The sequence below is a fragment of the Oncorhynchus mykiss genome, chromosome 8 (genome assembly GCF_013265735.2).
Source record: "Oncorhynchus mykiss isolate Arlee chromosome 8, USDA_OmykA_1.1, whole genome shotgun sequence".
NCBI classification, from domain to species: domain Eukaryota; kingdom Metazoa; phylum Chordata; class Actinopteri; order Salmoniformes; family Salmonidae; genus Oncorhynchus; species Oncorhynchus mykiss.
The window spans coordinates 34158116-34177905 of record NC_048572.1 but is presented as its reverse complement, the minus strand read 5'-3'; the positions used below and the strand labels follow the sequence as shown (position 1 = coordinate 34177905).

Below are 19790 nucleotides of genomic sequence, written 5' to 3'. Positions count from 1 at the left end.
CAGATGCCATCTGGTGGCCAAGCTGTCTGACGCAAGACTGTAGGTTTCGCTGACTGCTGTGCATATTTAGAGTTATTTTCCATTCGTGGTGTACATGCACAGGATATGCAACTGTAATTATGTACTGTGCAATTGGTCTAGACTAAATTATTGTAATACAAAGTATTTCTCAGCACAGTAAGTGACCAAATAAGCTCGCATCACCTCAAACTTGAGCATTTGTACAGTATCTAACTAAACCTCTAAAAGAGCTAATTTCATTCAACAACATAAATAGCGAAAATGAAGCAATGGAATTGGTTAACATGGTCAACTTTATTTTGGGGTCCCACCATTTCAAGTTACAGTATCAATTTCAGAAAATATTTACAGTCAAGTGAACACACAAAAGAAAGTTGGAATGTCAATAAAAAAAATCATTGATACAACTCAAGATACAAAAAAAGTGTCAACAGGCTCTTGTTTTGTAAACACTAACACTTATGGGAATGAATCTAAACTGCATATGATCAATGCAGGTCAAGGGATTTTGGATCGAGAAGGAGGGCAAGGGGGGAAATTCCAGGTTCATGAACAAACATCAAAGTCATCCTGTCTTAATTTACAACACTACTAGTGTCAAAGCAAACTGGTGTAGTTACAGTAACACTGCAGCTGAGTCAGTTGGTCTAGTCAACCTCCTCCATCCTGGATGTGTCCTCGTCTCCCTCCAGGAGAGGCATGTCCTCCACAGGGGCTGAGGTTGGCTCCTCGGGGGTCAGGTCATCCTCGTCAATACCTGGACAGGGGAAGGGAGGGAATAGAGTCTCAGTCAGTTACTGAAGCTTAAACAATGTTCTCTCATATCTAGACCACTTAATGCTGAGAAAATGAAGGAGGGCTAGATGGAGCCATTATTATACCAACATGGGTCCTTCAGATCAGCAAACACAAAAGGAATACAGACAAGGGGCTGGCATTGATCATATATTGACAGCAAACATGGTTCTTGTTTAGACAAACTAACTCACCCAGTCCTAGCTTGATCATTCTGTAGATGCGGTTGGAGTGTGTCTGAGGGTCATCCAAGGTGAACCCAGAGGACAACAGAGCCGTCTCAAACAGCAGAAGGACTAGGTCCTTCACTGATTTATCATTCTTATCAGCCTCTGCCTTCTGCCTCAGGGTCTCCACAATGGGGTGGTCTGGGTTGATCTCCAGGTGCTTCTTGGCAGCCATGTAGCCCATGGTGGAGTTGTCCCTCAGGGCCTGGGCCTTCATGATCCTCTCCATGTTGGCCGTCCAGCCATAGGTGCTGGTCACGATGCAGCAGGGGGAGGAGACCAGGCGGTTGGACACTGTCACCTATAAAGGGGGGGGGAGAAGATAGGAGAGGTTGGTTATTAGGGAGATGATCAGAACAACATTGAATCAGGCAATTGTTGTACTGGCAGTGAGCATGTAAATACAGTGGCAAATATTGGTGGCATTTTTAAGGTAATGTCAAGCCTCCTGACATTTGTCTTAACATAAAGGACCCCTTCAGCAACATGATATATGTAAGCAATGTGATTAAGCGTTCTTACCTTCTCTACTTTCTTCTCCAAGATGTCCTTCATGATCTTGCAGAGGTTCTCAAACTGAGACTTCTGTTCTTCATGCCTCTTCTTCATGTCCTCGTCCTCAGGCAGCTCCAGACCCTCCTTGGTCACAGAGACAAGGGTCTTGCCATCATACTCCTTCAGCTGCTGGACACAGTACTCATCAATAGGCTCAATCATGTAGATTACTTCCAGGCCGGCCTTTCGAAGGCGTTCCACGAATGCAGAGTTAGCCACCTGGTCTCTGGTCTCGCCTGAAACATGCAGTAGATATAGCGACTTGAGAAATCAAATTCTTATAATGTGACAACCTATGAACTGGGCTGTACAGAGAGGAGTGTGTTTCCTCACCAGTGATGTAGTAGATATGTTTCTGGGTTTCCTTCATGCGTGTGACGTAGTCTTTGAGGGATACCATCTCGTCCCCTGAGGCTGAGGAGTAGTAGCGCAGCATGTCTGACAGCCTCTTACGGTTCTGAGAGTCCTCATGGATCCCCAGCTGGGAGAGAGAAAACACAGGATAGGTTATGTGGCCCTTTCCTGCAGTCAATGACAAAAGCCACCCTCTTTGGCCTCATGGGTGGAATTTTATTAATATTTTTAATAATAAAGATTATGAAACTATGAAAATCTGGTGTTTCTATGTCAAACAGTTATGTTATATTTCAGTCTTCTGTGATGTATAAAAGTGTAATATTGGGACGATTTAACGTGTACGCTAGGAGTCTAGAAGCAAGTACAGGTGAATATTTAATATATAAACAAACATGGACCAATACAAGCAACACGAGTAGCGTACAGACATGGAACACAGAGTCAATAACGTCTGGGGAAAGAACCAAAGGAAGTGACAGATAAAGGGAAGGTAATCAGGAAGGTGATGGAGTCCAGTTGAGTCTCATGAAGCGCAGGTGCGTGTAACGATGGTGGCAGGTGTGCGTACTAATGAATAAACTGGCGACAACGAGAGCCAGAGAGGGGGAGTGGGAGTAGATGTGACAGTACCCCCCTCCCTGACGCGTGGCTCCATCCACAGCACGTCGACGAGAGGGACGGTCAGAGGGACGGTCCCAGGGACCAGAAGCGGGCCGGTCGCCTCTGCTGAGGCGCGGAACCCGTAGAACCAGCTGAGACGCGGGAGCCCGACGAGCCGGTTGTTCTATGTTCATTTATTTATTAAATACACTCCCTGTACTTGCTTCCCAGCATATACGTTACAGAATATCACCTCACCAAAGGGGCGCATCAGGGAGTGTTTTTGTAGGTGACGCCGGGTCCGGGTGCCACTACATGAGCAACCGGGGATGCCCCAGCGGGCTCATAAGGTTTACAAGACTTGGAGGATGCCTCAGCTAGCACGTCAGGCTCCCATGCCTCAGCTGGCTTGACAGGTTCCCGAGTCTCAGCAGAAGCGACCGGCTCGCTCCTGGTCCCTGGGACCGTCCCTCTGGTCGGTGTTCTGTGGCTTAGGCCTCGCGTCAGGGAGGGTGTACTCTCACGTATACTCCCTCTCAAGCACTCGAGGTCGCCAGTCTGCTTATTACGCACACCTGTCACATCGTTACTCGCACCAGCGTCTCAGACTCAGATTAGACTACTTTCCGGCTACCTAGGTAAAGCACTAAATATACTTCAGTTAGTGCTAAACACAGCTGCTATAATCTTGATTAGAACCAAAACATTTGATCACATTTCGCCGTGCTAGCCTCTCTATACTGGCTTCCTGTCAAGGCTGATTTTCAAGGTTTTACAGCTAACCTACAAAGCATTACATGGGCTTGCTCCTACCTATCTCTCCGATTTGATCCTGCCGTACATACCTACACGTACGCTACGGTCACAAGACGTAGGCCTCCTTATTGTTCCTAGAATTTCTAAGCAAACAGCTGGAGGCAGGGCTTTCTCCTATAGAGCTTCATTTTTATGGAATGGTCTGCCTATCCATGTGAAAGACGCAGACTTGGTCTCAACCTTTAAGTCTTTATTGAAGACTCATCTCTTCAGTAGGTCCTATGATTGAGTGTAGTCTGGCCCAGGGTTGTGAAGGTGAACGGAAAGGCAATGGAGCGACTGGCCGGTTCCCCTCTCTCCACTGGGATTCTCTGCATCCAACGCTATTACAGGGGCTGAGTCACTGGCGCTCTTCCATGCCGTTCCTAGGAGGGGTGCGTCACTTGAGTGAGTTGAGTCACTGACGTGATCTTCCTGTCCGGGTTGGCGCCCCCCTTGAGTTTGTGCCGTGGGGGAGATCTTCATGGGCTATACTCAGCCTAGTCTCAGGGTAGTAAGTTGGTGGTTTGAAGATATCCCTCTAGTAGTGTGGGGACTGTGCTTTGGTAAAGTGGGTGAAGGTTATATCCTGCCTGGTTGGTCCTGTCCGGGGATATCGTCAGGAGGGGCCACAGTGTCTCCCGACCCCTCCTGTCTCAGCCTCCAGTATATATGCTGCAATAGTTTGTGTTTTATATCGGAAGTATTTTTCCTGTCTTATCCAGTGTCCTGCGTGAATTTAAGTATGCTAATTATTCCTCTTGGAGTACCTGAGTCCTAGGACCATGCCTCAGGACTATCTGGCCTGATGACTCCTTGCTGTCCCCAGACACCTGGTCGTGCTGCTGCTCCAGTTTCAACTGGCCTGCGGCTATGGAACCCTGACCTGTTCACCGGACGTGGACTCTCTCACCTGCTGTCTCTAACTCTGAATGCTTGGCTATGAAAAGCCAACTGACATTTACTCATGTTGCACCGTCTACAACTGTGATTATTATTATTTGAACCTGCTGGTCATCTATGAACATCTTGGCCATGTACCGTTATAATCTCCACCCAGCACAGCCAGAAGATGACTGGCCACCCCTCAGAGCCTGGTTCCTCTCTAGGTTTCTTCCTAGGTTCCAGCCTTTCTAGGGAGTTTCTCCTAGCCACCGTGCTTCTCTACATCTGCATTGCTTGAAGTTTGGGGTTTTAGACTGGGTTTCTGTATAGCACTTTGTGACATCGGCTGATGTAAAAAGGGCTTTATAAATACATTTGATTGATTGACCTGGACTCCATCACCTTCCTGATTACCTTCCCTATATCTGTCACACCCTTTGGTTCTTTCCCTAGGCGTTACTGACTGTGTTCCATATCTGTACTCTACTTGTGTTTCTTGTTTTGATCTTTGTTCCTGACTCCCAGCGTACACGTTGCAGATGCAAACTCAAAATTGAATACATTTCAATTCTAAATCTGACATGGTACAGACATCTTATTTTTTTTAAGGCCATTACCATGTGTGTGATGTTTATACTCTTGTTTCAAAGTAGATTTGTTTAAGACTACCAATAATCAATCTGTATGACCATGATTTATCCCATTGCAGTAAAAGGTTAAATAACAACTGTCCCCCAAAAATATCTTGAAGTGTTACAAGACTGACATTTTCCAGGAAGTAACCTAAGTTCAGTAAATATGATACCAACAAGGTGCATGTTGTTGACTTGTCAGTAAGGTTTTTCTGACTATGTAATTAGTGTACTTATGCAAAAATATATATAAAGGGGTAAACGTCCCCTTTAAGATTAAAACCAGATAGATTTCACATAATTTCAGCAGACATGACAAAGGTGCACCCCCTGCAGATTATTTCCACATGGAATCCAAGGTTTACCTTAAGACATACGCGATAACTGTAACAATATGCCATAGAGTCTGTCTAGTCATTTAAACACACTACAGAAAGCCAGAGGATGGTGGTAAGGAGCTCTGTGAAGGACTGGGCCCTAAGCTGCTTATATCAGGTTTAGAGGAGACAAGATGGCGAGGGGATCAGACGGGTGGTGACCAGTTAAAGGTTAGTGGAACATTCAACAACTACACCATTCAGAATGTTCCCCAAGGATTTTTAAAAGAACAGGTGGTGATAAGGGTCATCGTAGGATCCACCTAGATCATGTCTACCACTAAATACAATGCATCCTAAGTTCAGTTTAGGTTGACCTTTAAGGCAATGCTACATAATGATGAAAGCTGACTCTGGTGAACCTGCTAGCACAAAATGGCTGCCTTGTATCACCAATGTGGTGGGTGCTGCTGCAACATCAATTGTCAGAAAGAACTAGTGAGAATATCCGTATAAATAATGCAATCCATTATTACTATGTTCTATACTGTTACGTTAAAAAGTATGAAACTGACCTTGATGTTCTTGGAGAACTGCTCGTAGTACTTCTTGTAGTTTTCTTTGTCCTCTGACAGCTCAGTGAAGAGCTCTATACACTTCTTGACCAGGTTCTTGCGGATCACCTTGAGGATCTTGCTCTGCTGCAGCATCTCTCTGGAGATGTTTAGGGGGAGATCCTCAGAGTCCACCACACCCTTGATGAAGTCTGGAGAAAATGACAGAGACAATTGGTCAGACACCTTCAATTAGATTATAGCTCATTCCCAGATCTACGTGAGCATTTGCTTCAGTTCTGTCTGACTCACTGAGGTACTCAGGGATAAGATCATCACAGTTGTCCATGATGAAGACCCTCCTGACGTACAGCTTGATATTGTTCTTCTTCTTCTTGTTTTCAAAGAGGTCAAAGGGTGCACGGCGAGGCACAAAGAGCAGGGCACGGAACTCCAGCTGGCCTTCAACTGAGAAGTGCTGTGTAAGTAAACAAACAGAATGCCAACTGCTGAAACCTTAATGTACATGTATATTTGTCGTTCTGAAATTACCTCACCCATTATCAGCTGACTAATACTGGTACTATCTATGACTTCACACATCAGCAAGGGAAACTTAGTAAATAAACAGTGTGGGAACTTATTCTGTTGGCCAATATGAATAGAATATCCTCACCTTGACAGCCAGGTGTTCCTCCCAGTCGTTGGTCAGACTCTTGTAGAACTCTCCATACTCCTCGTTGGTGATGTCATCGGGGTTACGGGTCCACAGGGGCTTGGTCTTGTTCAGCTCCTCCTGGTCAATGTATTTCTCCTTGATCTTCTTCTTCTTCTTCTTCTTGTCACCGCATGCGCTGTCGTGGTCATGGTCATGGTGATCCTCCTCGTCTGAGCCTACGTCCTCGATCTCAGGTTTGTCAACCTCTCTCTTCTCTCCTTCTTCCCCATCCTTCTTCTCCTCTTCCTCCTCTGCCTCATCGTCACTCACTTCCTTGTCACGCTCCTTCTCCACCTGAACAGAGAGGATCATGAGAATGTTAGGGGACACATTCAATGTGTTGATGTACTGTAGCTGACTTTGAGTGGGTAGTTGTCAAAAAATATTTCATTCACTGTGCCTGTTTTTCATTCAATATAAAAATGCTAAAAGTGAAAGATATCCGCATCAATTTATCATCCAGTCATTTACTTGTCCAATCTGAAATCAACTCCTAGCCCCTCCCTTGACACCTCTTATGTAAACCTGAAAGGAAGTTTCAGATGTAGTACAACAATTTGGTAATCACTCAGTGGAGTTTCCACTATCTCATGCCTGCTAGCTCTTACAAAGAGTGTGATGGGGTATCCGATGAACTGGGAGTGCTTCTTCACGATCTCTTTGACCCGTTTCTCCTCACAGTATTCTGTCTGGTCATCCTTCAGGTACAGAATCACCTTGGTCCCACGACCAATAGACTCAGCTATAGTAGAGTGACATGGGAGTTTAGTGGGTGTTAAGAACAGACCACACCAGGAAAACAATAGTCTGTAACTGTAGGCCTCTTCAGTTCACACAATTTATATAAAATATATAATAATATAATAACAAGCTCTGGTTAAGTTACGTGTAAAACTATAATCTGTCCTTACCTGACGGGTCGACTTTGACGGTGAAGGATCCGCCAGCGGATGATTCCCAGATGTACTGCTCATCATCGTTGTGCTTGGTGATGACGGTCACCCTCTCAGCCACCAGGTAGGCAGAGTAGAAACCCACACCGAACTGCCCAATCATGGAGATGTCAGCCCCAGCCTGCAGGGCCTCCATGAAGGCCTTGGTGCCAGACTTTGCAATGGTTCCCAGGTTGTTGATCAGGTCAGCCTTGGTCATGCCGATGCCGGTGTCAACCAGGGTCAGGGTGCGCTCCTCCTTGTTGGGAATGACCTCGATCTTCAGGTCCTTGCCAGAGTCCATCTTGGATGGGTCTGTGAGGCTTTCATAGCGTATTTTGTCTAGAGCCTAGTTGAATGAAAATACATAGGTCTAAATAAATCTGTTTTTTGACGTCACTAGATTAACAAAACTCTTAATTATATGTAAATGTATTCTGCAGGCTACGTCAATATTTTATGTAATAAAATATGAATACCTCCTAATAAACTATCTATAGATATGTAATAAAATATGAATAGTGGTGTAATAAACAAGTATTTAAAGTAATATGCCTGTGTGTGTATTTTGTAAATCATCAAATAATACTAAACTACCAAGTAGTCTAAACGCCTGTGGTGCCTGAAGTACTCACATCTGAGGAGTTGGAGATGAGCTCCCTAAGGAAAATCTCTTTGTTGGAGTAGAAAGTGTTGATGATCAGGGACATCAGCTGGGCGATCTCAGCCTGGAAGGCAAAGGTCTCTGCCTCTTCCTCCATCGGGGCGTCATGGGCTTCCGGCATCTGTGGAGACACAACACACATACTGAATGAATATACTGTAAACACACTGTGGTGACAAGGGGGCCCAAGGTGGCTTACAGCCAGTCCCCGTCTTAGGTTCTCAGCTGATGGTATGGAGGACAGCTGGTTCCATGTGAACTACAATCCCAACGCTTTGTTTTAACATTTAGAAACGAATAATCCTTGCTTGTGGTACAGTTTTGGAAACATTTGTAACTTAACTTTCATAACAGCAGTAAATAATATTTCAAAAACAAATGATGCACTTACTGTACGCAGTTCAGCAAAGTTGCATCCTGGTTACACCCTGCAGAATTGTTTAAAACACAGCCCCAAGTCGAGATATGAAACCTCCTCCCTAGATACGCTCCATAGGAGAAGTTTGAAGCAAAAAAATGGAGGGGAGGAAGTGTATTCTCGGTTGGAGGCAGTGTTCTTGAAAATACAGCCAGGTGCAACTTTCCTAAACTGCTTACAGTAAGTGTATCTTTGGTATTTTTAAAATGATTTCTCACTTAATGAAAGTTAAGTTCCAAATGTATCGCGTGCAAGGCACTGGAGCAGCGTCGGAGCATCTCTCACAAGGCTAACAGATCGTTTTAACTAGTACTTATATTCCGCCTCGCCACACTAGCAAAGAGAGTACAGCATGAATATTGGCAAAAACTGCATCTCCAATCGAAATCCCAGATCATACGTGTAGGCATTGTCATGGTGACGTTGGCTCGCAAAGCTCATGCGCAAAATATGTAATCAGGTCCTCAAATCAAAGGTACTCCTTCAATATAAAGTTGTTTCTGACAAATTAGACGTGTCAGTTTGTCACTTTCACAGATTGCTTGGAGTAAAAACATGTTCAACTACTTAAGACATTGGTTCGAAACCTATGTTGTGCCTTTTGTTTTAGAGATAATTAACAACTGAAGAAGAATTTTACGCTTCTCTCATTGATTTCCCAAACCTCGGCCTAGTCTGTTTGATCTGTTTCGCAAGCGTTCCTTTGTAGTCTTGCGATGTTGCGCCTCTGGGTTAAGAAACGAGCGTGCCACAAAGTCTTGGAGTATTTGCATAAAGTTCAGCTCTCCCCAACTTTGGTGTCGCTCAGTTCACGTCCCTCGCCCATGCTCGCATCGCCCCAAAGGTCCTCCACCCACTTTGCTTCTCTTCTATTGGAAATTAATGGCTTTTCGTAGTTTTATCGCCCACATCGTCTTCAGAGACACTGTAAAGGGGGCGTCCAATAGGTTAATGTAATACAATGGAATTGGAGTCATGAATAAGGGTTAAGCGTAAGCACATACTGAGAAGGAGGCACAACACTACAAAATGCCCTGGCACTGCATTGTCTTCTGACAGCTTGCATCACTCCTTTGGCTGTTAGCACAGCCACTTAAAGCATGGTTTGGTTGCCCCTTGCAACCATCAAAAATTCCATCCCCAAATAAACGACTGTTTATCAGCATGTTAGTCACAGTATGGTTATGACAGTCCACAAGCCTACTTCAGGTCAACGGGAATCAGTGGGACTCACTACACTCTTAGAAAAAAGGGTTCCCGAAAGGCTCCTTCTGCTGTCCCCATAAGAGAACCCTTGTTGGTTCCAGGTGACACCGTTTTGGTTCCATGTAGAACCCTTTCCACAGAGGAAAGGGTTTTAGGAAAATTTTCTCCAATAAACTGAAATAAGTTCCTTGTAAGGAAATTGATAGGCACATCATAAATTGATAATTTTGTACTCTGGACAGGCACACTAGAATATAATTAAATGGAATAAAATATTCTACATTCCACATTGCTGGTAGACTATGTAAGAACCAGCCATAATGATGATGCACAGTTTTTAAAGGGACGGATATATTTCATTGGCTTTCATTCATTATTCCATATCCCAGTGTAAACTGTCCAAGCGCAACGGCAAAACATACTCCACCTGCCGGTTCGCGCGGCTAATAACATGATTCTAGAAACTACCAGAACGATCGATCAAACGTTTCCATCCTTTCTCAATCTCGCGACCGGGTACCATAACGAGTTTGAATGTGAATCTCGATGAATCTCCTATTTGAATAAATATTAGCCAAATCGTGATGTATAGTTGTCATGTCGACAGTGAAGTGACGTGCATGAAAATACTTTTCTGAAAAGGATGTGTGGCAGTCAAGACCCAAATTTGGATGTATTGGCCTAGGTTTTATAGGTCAACTTTAATAGAGAATGTGGTAGCCTATTCTGAAATAGCGGACGAAGTTCATTCTGAAATAACGTCGTTAGACCTACAAATTAGGAAATGTACAATGCAATTCATTGCAACAAAATTTCAAATAATGTTTCGAGTGGATTATTCTGAGAGTAAAAACGATATTTGATGATATTATGTTGATATTCTAAACTTCCATTGACTATATTAATTGGATAATGACACTCGCATCATCATGTTGGAACATAAATGTTATGTCATGTCTTACCTTGCTGTGGAAATATCCCTGAATTCTTCTTCAGAAGTTGGTCGCCAACGAAACGAAACCTAGCCAGCTATCAGAGAAGATGGGGAGATGATAACTGGCTAGGTTTTATAGACGCTGAGAGTGTTCGAGAAATCAGCTTCCAGAACCGTCTGGAATCTTCCTGACGCTTCTACTGTGTGTAGGATGAGCGTGTACACTGAGAGGAGCGATGGAATATCAATCAAACCCTACTGTTTCTCTGTCCACGCCCCTCCTTCATTTAACTCTATCGTGAAGGCGGGTCTATGGGCGTGGCGATATCAAATCTGTACAGTGGGTACATAGTGTACCTGGGATATTCATCATCATTCATGACCCTCACAAGATTTCATAATTAAGATACACTTTTTACCTAAAAGTTTACTCTAAAAAGATCTGAAATACAGGGAGTTCTTATGGGGATAAGGTGATTGCAAAAGTATGACTGAAGATGCTAAATAGATAGTCCAGTATTGAATTATAAACATGCCATCACAATAATCCAGACTATTTTATAAAGAGAAAACATGTCAAATATGTTTCAAAATATTTTTTTATTATAAACCTTGTCGTTTTTCATAGAAAATAGCTTACAGAAATAGATAAAGACACACGTCAAATCCCTGTTGACTTTTACAGTTGAATAGGGTTGAAAACAGCAGATATACTATATAATTATGGTATTCATTAATTATGATGAATTAATTACAACACTTTCCCCACGACTCAGCAGTCATGAAAACGTAAAGTCTATTTGGGACACAATGAAGTAACTTAAAAAATTAAATGTTAAAAAGGGAAAAAATGATGTACTTCTGATATATCTTTAGTCAACTTCCTCCATTCTTGATGTGTCATCATCTCCCTCCAAGACAGGCATGTCATCCTCACTGGGCTGGAGGATTTCCTCCACTGCTGAGTCATCACCATCGATGCCTGTAGAGGGGAAGAAATAGCCAACATTAGAAAAACATATTCACATCGTGTACAATCTGCTATTCAGACAGCCAAAGTATGGGAAAAAACAAAAGCCTTATTCCTAACCATTGTACTACCATGATAGTCCTGTAAGTTACTTGGTGTTTGCAGACCTGTACTGTAAATTGATCTAGGAGGAGACTTTAAACCCCATCAACCAAGACAAAAGTTGAGGGCAAATAATGCATTAAGGCAAAGCAACTCACCCAGGCCAAGCTTAATCATCCTGTAAATGCGGTTTGCATGGGTCTGAGGGTCGTCCAGCGTGAACCCAGATGACAATAGAGCAGTCTCGAACAGCAAGATGACCAAGTCCTTTACGGCTTTGTCGTTCTTGTCAGCCTCAGCTTTCTCTCTCAAAGTCTCGACAATAGGGTGTGTTGGGTTGATCTCCAGGTGCTTCTTGGCTGTCATGTAGCCCATAGTGGAGTTGTCTCTGAGAGCTTGAGATTTCATGATTCTCTCCATGTTGGCCGTCCAGCCATATGTACTGGTGACGATGCAGCAGGGGGAGGAGACCAGGCGGTTGGAAACTGAAACCTGTAGACATATTGACAGTTGTGTATGAAGTGGTATGTTATTAAAAGGCGTAGACACATTGCAGAGGGATTGGGTTCAGGTAAGTTGTGCTTGTACCTTCTCAATTTTCTTGTCCAGGATGTCCTTCATGGTCTTGCAGAGGTTCTCGAATTTAGTGTTCAGCTCCTCCTGCTTCTTCTTCTCATCCTCATCCTCAGGCAGCTCCAGACCCTCCTTGGTCACAGAGACCAGGTTCTTGCCATCATACTCCTTCAGCTGCTGGACACAGTACTCATCAATGGGTTCAATCATGTAGATTACTTCCAAGCCGGCCTTGCGGAGGCGCTCTACAAAGGAAGAGTTGGCGACCTGTTCCTTGGTCTCACCTAGAAGAGGATGCACAGTTATTAACAGTTAGATTACCCTGGTTTAAATGATGTATTTTTATGTCACATGGATTTAACAAAGGAGGAATAATGGAGAGTGAAAATAGATAGCAGCTCACCAGTTATGTAGTAGATGTGTTTCTGGGTGTCCTTCATGCGAGAAACATACTCCTTCAGGGAGACCATTTCGTCAGCGTTGGAGTTGGAGGTGTAGTAGCGCAGCATGTCTGACAGCTTCTTGCGGTTCTGAGCGTCTTCATGGATTCCCAGCTAATGGAAAGATGGAAAATGTTCAAGCTGAAGGTCCCTCAAAAAGAGAAGGAGAAGTTCTGGTTGAAGAGTTTCAGGAACTTGGAAAATCCATTTCAAAGGGAGGAAGACCTTACCTTGATGTTCTTGGAGAACTGCTCATAGAACTTCTTGTAGTTGTCCTTGTCTTCTGAGAGCTCGATGAAAAGATCCATACACTTTTTGACCAGGTTCTTGCGGATCACCTTGAGGATCTTGCTCTGCTGCAGCATCTCTCTGGAGATGTTCAGGGGGAGATCCTCAGAGTCCACCACACCCTTAATGAAGTCTGGAGATAAGAGAATGGCAACTGGTCAGACATCTTACTTACAGCTTTACTCAATGTCATGCTTGAGTGCGGTGCTGAAGAGGTATCCATGAAAGGCTAAAGGTTCAAGGTACAGTACTCACTGAGATACTCTGGCATCAGCTCGTCACAGTTGTCCATGATGAACACCCTGCGCACGTACAGCTTGATGTTGTTCTTCTTCTTCTTGTTCTCAAAGAGGTCGAAGGAAGCCCTCCTGGGCACAAAAAGCAGAGCGCGGAACTCCAGCTGGCCCTCCACTGAGAAGTGCTGTGGGAATAATGAGATAAACTTTGACTCATACAGTCATACTAATATATTAATTCATAGGTTGGATCAAGACAAACCCATAAAGCTTGAGTTTTGATTTTCAGTTTGCCATCATAGAGACTCACCTTGATAGCCAGGTGGTCCTCCCAGTCATTGGTCAGACTCTTGTAGAACTCTCCATACTCCTCATTGGTGATGTCATCAGGGTTACGGGTCCAGATAGGCTTGGTCTTATTCAGCTCCTCTGCGTCAATGTACTTCTCCTTGACCTTCTTCTTCCTCTTGTTCTTGGAATCCTTGGTGTCCTCATCCTCATCAGAACCGACATCTTCGATCTTGGGCTTGTCTTGGTCCTCAGCTGCAGAATCTTTATCAGCCTCCTCATCCTTTTCTCCCTCCTCAAGGTCCACCTCTTTCTCTCTAGACTTCTCCACCTGGATGAAAATGTTTGTTATTAAAAAGTTGTAGGATTTGTCCAGTATGGGGAACAATGTTTGGATCCACTTTTTTTAACGGGTTACTTTCCTAGTTCATACAGCAGATTTCAGTCAATCTCCGCATTATGTTGTTACATTGTTACAACCAAAGAAATATAAAGTTATAATTGAACTTACAAAGAGTGTGATGGGATAGCCAATGAACTGAGAGTGCTTCTTCACAACCTCCTTGACGCGCTTCTCCTCACAGTATTCAAACTGGTCCTCCTTCATGTGCAGTATCACTCTGGTGCCACGGCCAATGGACTCCCCTTCAGATCAGAAAAATCAGACTTAGTCATTGGATCTAAGCTTACTTCCTTTTGAATTACATTGTTGAAAAGAAGATTCAACTGATACAGGATGTAGGTTGATGGTGTTGTATTATAGAAAAGTAATTGCAGCAGCATATTAATCAATACTGTTGAAGAGGCTTACCAGTGTCAACTTTGACAGTGAAAGAGCCACCAGCTGCAGACTCCCAGATATACTGCTCATCATCATTGTGCTTGGTGATGACAGTCACCCTCTCAGCCACCAGGTAGGCAGAGTAGAAACCCACACCGAACTGCCCGATCATGGAGATGTCAGCTCCAGCCTGCAGGGCCTCCATGAAGGCCTTGGTGCCAGACTTTGCAATGGTTCCCAGGTTGTTGATCAGGTCGGCCTTGGTCATGCCGATGCCGGTGTCAACCAGGGTCAGGGTACGAGTGCGCAGGTCAGGGGTGACCTCGATCTTCAGCTCCTTGCAAGAATCCAATTTGGTTGGGTCTGTCAAGCTCTCGTATCTGATCTTGTCCAAAGCCTGTCAGATCATGGCAAAAAGAGGTCACAAGGTTAAAAGAAAAGTGTCATGGTTGATACCTTGAGCGAATTTAACAAAGTGTTTAGCAGGTTAACTCTGGGATATACAGTGCCTTGCGAAAGTATTCGGCCCCCTTGAACTTTGCGACCTTTTGCCACATTTCAGGCTTCAAACATAAAGATATAAAACTGTATTTTTTTGTGAAGAATCAACAACAAGTGGGACACAATCATGAAGTGGAACGACATTTTTTGGATATTTCAAACCTTTTTAACAAATCAAAAACTGAAAAATTGGGCGTGCAAAATTATTCAGCCCCTTTACTTTCAGTGCAGCAAACTCTCTCCAGAAGTTCAGTGAGGATCTCTGAATGATCCAATGTTGACCTAAATGACTAATGATGATAAATACAATCCACCTGTGTGTAATCAAGTCTCCGTATAAATGCACCTGCACTGTGATAGTCTCAGAGGTCCGTTAAAAGCGCAGAGAGCATCATGAAGAACAAGGAACACACCAGGCAGGTCCGAGATACTGTTGGGAAGAAGTTTAAAGCCGGATTTGGATACAAAAAGATTTCCCAAGCTTTAAACATCCCAAGGAGCACTGTGCAAGCGATAATATTGAAATTGAAGGAGTATCAGACCACTGCAAATCTACCAAGACCTGGCCGTCCCTCTAAACTTTCAGCTCATACAAGGAGAAGACTGATCAGAGATGCAGCCAAGAGGCCCATGATCACTCTGGATGAACTGCAGAGATCTACAGCTGAGGTGGGAGACTCTGTCCATAGGACAACAATCAGTCGTATATTGCACAAATCTGGCCTTTATGGAAGAGTGGCAAGAAGAAAGCCATTTCTTAAAGATATCCATAAAAAGTGTTGTTTAAAGTTTGCCACAAGCCACCTGGGAGACACACCAAACATGTGGAAGAAGGTGCTCTGGTCAGATGAAACCAAAATTGAACTTTTTGGCAACAATGCAAAACGTTATGTTTGGCGTAAAAGCAACACAGCTGAACACACCATCCCCACTGTCAAACATAGTGGTGGCAGCATCATGGTTTGGGCCTGCTTTTCTTCAGCAGGGACAGGGAAGATGGTTAAAATTGATGGGAAGATGGATGGAGCCAAATACAGGACCATTCTGGAAGAAAACCTGATGGAGTCTGCAAAAGACCTGAGACTGGGACGGAGATTTGTCTTCCAACAAGACAATGATCCAAAACATAAAGCAAAATCTACAATGGAATGGTTCAAACATAAACATATCCAGGTGTTAGAATGGCCAAGTCAAAGTCCAGACCTGAATCCAATCGAGAATCTGTGGAATGAACTGAAAACTGCTGTTCACAAATGCTCTCCATCCAACCTCACTGAGCTCGAGCTGTTTTGCAAGGAGGAATGGGAAACAATTTCAGTCTCTCGATGTGCAAAACTGATAGAGACATACCCCAATCGACTTACAGCTGTAATCGCAGCAAAAGGTGGCTCTACAAAGTATTAACTTAAGGGGGCTGAATAATTTTGCACGCCCAATTTTTCAGTTTTTGATTTGTTAAAAAAGTTTGAAATATCCAATAAATGATTGTGTCCCACTTGTTGTTGATTCTTCACAAAAAAATACAGTTTTATATCTTTATGTTTGAAGCCTGAAATGTGGCAAAAGGTCGCAAAGTTCAAGGGGGCCGAATACTTTCGCAAGGCACTGTAGCTTGTTTTACTATATTGGCTCAGAGAGCAGTGTATACGTGGCTGCTTATTAAGGTAAAATGTTACATTGGTCAATTCAGCATTATGATTAATCTACTCACATCTGAAGAGTTGGAGATGAGCTCCCTAAGGAAGATCTCTTTGTTGGAATAGAAGGTGTTGATGATCAGAGACATCAGCTGGGCGATCTCAGCCTGGAAGGCAAAGGTCTCCACTTCCTCATCCATGGTGTGGCCGGCTTTTTCTGGCATCTGGAAGGAGAAACAAAATAGCAGAGTTTGTACTTCAGACTGATGGAGACTTTGATGCCTCAACACTTAGATTTGAATTGTTCTTCAATTATCCTAACAATGGATGAATATTGTATTAATAAGGCTATTCAGAAGACATGTTTTTGAAAAGCACATAAGGCTTTTTTTCTGCATTTTGCAATAAGACTTGCTTCAGCTAAATAAATAAAAAAATACAACTTATGGTAGCTTGCAAATGATCATTGTCTGAAATGTGGACTTTTATGTTTTACAGCTTTTGAAGCCAGAAACACCTGCTTTTTTGTATACAGCCTCTAGTCTAGTCAGACCACATGACAATGAGGCAATAGGGGATTGAAGTATTGAGGAATAGAGGCACCTGTTACAGCCCTCCGTCAGAGGCTCCTATTGCACAGGCCACATCTGTCAATCAAGGCCTCTGCCATTTGAAAAACTGTCGGAGTTTCCAGACCTTTTCACACCCCCTTGCCAACAGCTGCAGTCATGCCATGTGATACCCTTTCTTTGAAATTGAGGATTAAGATGAAGCAAGACTTGGCTTGAATAGAGTAATGTAGAGTTGTATTAATAGAGCTTCTTCACACTACACTACTTAAATGACACAAACTAGGTCCAGGAGATATACTTGTCTAGTGTAAAGAGACGGATCTATATTAAAATCTCTCTTTTTAAGAGATTTCTCCCACGCTACCTCTGCAGGTAGTGTGCAAGATATCTACACAACATATCCTCCTCTGAGTTGTACATTGTAAAGACAATGGCTCTCCCACACCACATATCCCTGCAACAATGACCTTAACACCAGTAGAGAGCATTTTTGCTCTGTTAGCCAAATAGAAAATGAAAGGCTTTTAAAATATCTGCATTTGTGAATCATTGCATTCATAAAGTGTGCAATATGTACACTGTGCAATATGGTTTAGATGAGAAGCGCCTGTATAGTTTGAATTGCTACCCTTATTTTGTTTGTCTATATACTATGGTTTTTACGGTATGTCAATTAATAGCTGCAGTCACACTTTAAGCAAGAATGTGGATTTGGCCACACCACATCCAAGGCTAGTGTAAACAGAACATTTGCAAATCTGGTGTTGAAGAGAGATAGATCTCACTAGACATATTTTACTAATGTAAATCCACCCATAGGGTGTCTTCAACATTGCATTTTTCTCTCAAGTATAGGGTTTTATATGTTATTAACTTTCAGCAAAAATATTAGAGTTGCTCTTAAAAGTTATGATTGTTTAACAGCACTGATATACTGAGAAGTATTCATCAAATGCCATTAACACTCTTTCCCATGAAAGATACTTTTTCCTAAAGTAGCTGCTTATCATTAAAATACATCAAAGGCATTTTTCCAGTTCAATGAATGAATAAATGAATCCTTCCTGGTCCTTGGCTTCAAATTGACCACATGAACAAGTAGAATTCTGGTCTGAGACACTTTCAGGTCTGATAAATGCATTATTTAAGAACTTGGTATAGACAACTTGATTGTAATAATTATTTGTGCTGACTGCCAGGACTCTCTTCTTTCTCTTCAACTGCCATGTCCCTTGCTCCTTCTAACCAGGGTCATATTCCATGCCATGTGCTCCTCTCTTGCCATGCACCCACAAAAGGGTTTTACCAGATCCAGGGTAACTGTCTATCAAAGTCTCCTCACTGATTTAATGCCATTTCAGATTAATACAGTGCAATTCATCCCCATGATATATTATTCAATTTAGAGTACCAATATATACTGTAGGCTGCTTACTTCCTGCTGGTGTTTCACCTTTATAATATCAATGCATAATGTATTTCCAGAATATTGTCTATTGATCTTCCTTGTGTCCCTGAATTGCAAGTAGCTACATATTTGGTTTACCTTTCTCCCTGAGAAAGAAATTAGAAAATCTTTCATGTCAAATCATAGAAAATACCAGAATTCTCAGGCATGGGTATACTGCACAGAGAGAGAGGCTCTCTTACCTTGAATAGATAAGAATGAGCTCCGGTGCTTCACTTCTCGTTTGCTGATCGCTGTAGATTGAATCTCTGAGCGTCACTTCTGTTCCTCTGCAGATTAATGTAGTCTTTAAATCTCTGTATTTCACTGCTCCTAAATCCTCTATGGCTTCTGGTGAATGTCTTCTCACTTTCTGTATCTGAGTACCCCTGGGCCTACTCCATTCTTTTTATACAAGGGGCAGCTTTCTCGAAGCCCCCATTCAGAAGCTTCCAGAAGGAATGCCCAGTCCCACTACAGTAAAGGCTAAGAGAGAAATGACCAGTAGGGTGGGGGTGACAGTGAAAGCTGTGAGGGGTCCGCGCCATAAACCACATGTGTCCTTATAGGGCAGCACAGTCATAAGGGGTGCCTGCCACTCGGGGGCCTGAGGCGTCATGATAGTGTGTCAGGCCTTGCCCACTAGGCCCCACCATACACCCCTATGGCGTGTCAGCAATGTCACAGCTGTGCGCAGCCTTTCAAACCACCTGCTCCCATTGAACCATCCGGACAGACAGACGCAGGGCAGAAGGACTGAAAAGATAACAGGCTGGCCACAAGTATTTTTTTGGGGCCTGTGAGATTGGGAAAGAATAGATGTGTTCAAGTAATGGTTCAGTTCTAGGCCACAGAAACTGTGTTGACAAATTGGATAAAGAGTTTACTTCTACATTTTTTAATCCCGCCAACCAATAAAACACTTGTAGGCCTATAGAAATACACTATTTTGTGTGGTTTTATCCCAACAAGAGGGCATGTTTTGTGTCCTAATGGTGACACTACTGCTCATTTAGTTATAATGATGATATTAACATGACTTGCAATATGGTGATTTTGTGTGAGGAGTTTAACATGAGTAGGCTAACACATATACAATACACATCTTGATTATAAACAAGAAATTAGAAAATCTTTCATGTCAAATCATAGAAAATACCAGAATTCTCAGGCATGGGTATACTGCACAGCGCTTGACCGCAGACTGACCAGACGATGGCACTATTAGCAACAGACGAGTTATTAAAACATATCTAGTTGTTTCGAGAAGTTACTGTATCTCCCCAAGTGGATGTAAACATCGAGAGGAGACAGAATAATTAGATTTAGACTATGGTCACACTAC

At 43.1% G+C, this 19790-nt stretch overlaps 2 protein-coding genes across 2 annotated transcripts; both read right to left on the bottom strand.

The window, feature by feature from the left end:
• Nucleotides 1–296: 296 nt before the first annotated feature.
• LOC110529844 (heat shock protein HSP 90-alpha) lies at nucleotides 297–10836 on the bottom strand. The gene is made up of 11 exons (XM_021612439.2): nucleotides 10639–10836; nucleotides 8024–8173; nucleotides 7368–7737; nucleotides 7065–7198; nucleotides 6415–6750; nucleotides 6051–6216; nucleotides 5760–5950; nucleotides 1932–2079; nucleotides 1566–1834; nucleotides 1011–1344; nucleotides 297–778 (listed from the first exon to the last, which is right to left on the bottom strand). Exons 2-11 carry the CDS (start codon nucleotides 8171–8173, stop codon nucleotides 669–671), a joined length of 2208 nt encoding a protein of 735 aa, XP_021468114.1. The 5' UTR covers nucleotides 10639–10836; the 3' UTR covers nucleotides 297–668.
• A 355-nt stretch (nucleotides 10837–11191) lies between these two features.
• LOC110529845 (heat shock protein HSP 90-alpha 1) lies at nucleotides 11192–18938 on the bottom strand. Its single transcript, XM_021612440.2, has 11 exons — nucleotides 18649–18938; nucleotides 16501–16650; nucleotides 14319–14685; nucleotides 14019–14152; nucleotides 13530–13838; nucleotides 13239–13404; nucleotides 12926–13116; nucleotides 12659–12809; nucleotides 12271–12539; nucleotides 11841–12174; nucleotides 11192–11592 (listed from the first exon to the last, which is right to left on the bottom strand). Exons 2-11 carry the CDS (start codon nucleotides 16648–16650, stop codon nucleotides 11483–11485), a joined length of 2181 nt encoding a protein of 726 aa, XP_021468115.2. The 5' UTR covers nucleotides 18649–18938; the 3' UTR covers nucleotides 11192–11482.
• Nucleotides 18939–19790: the final 852 nt, after the last annotated feature.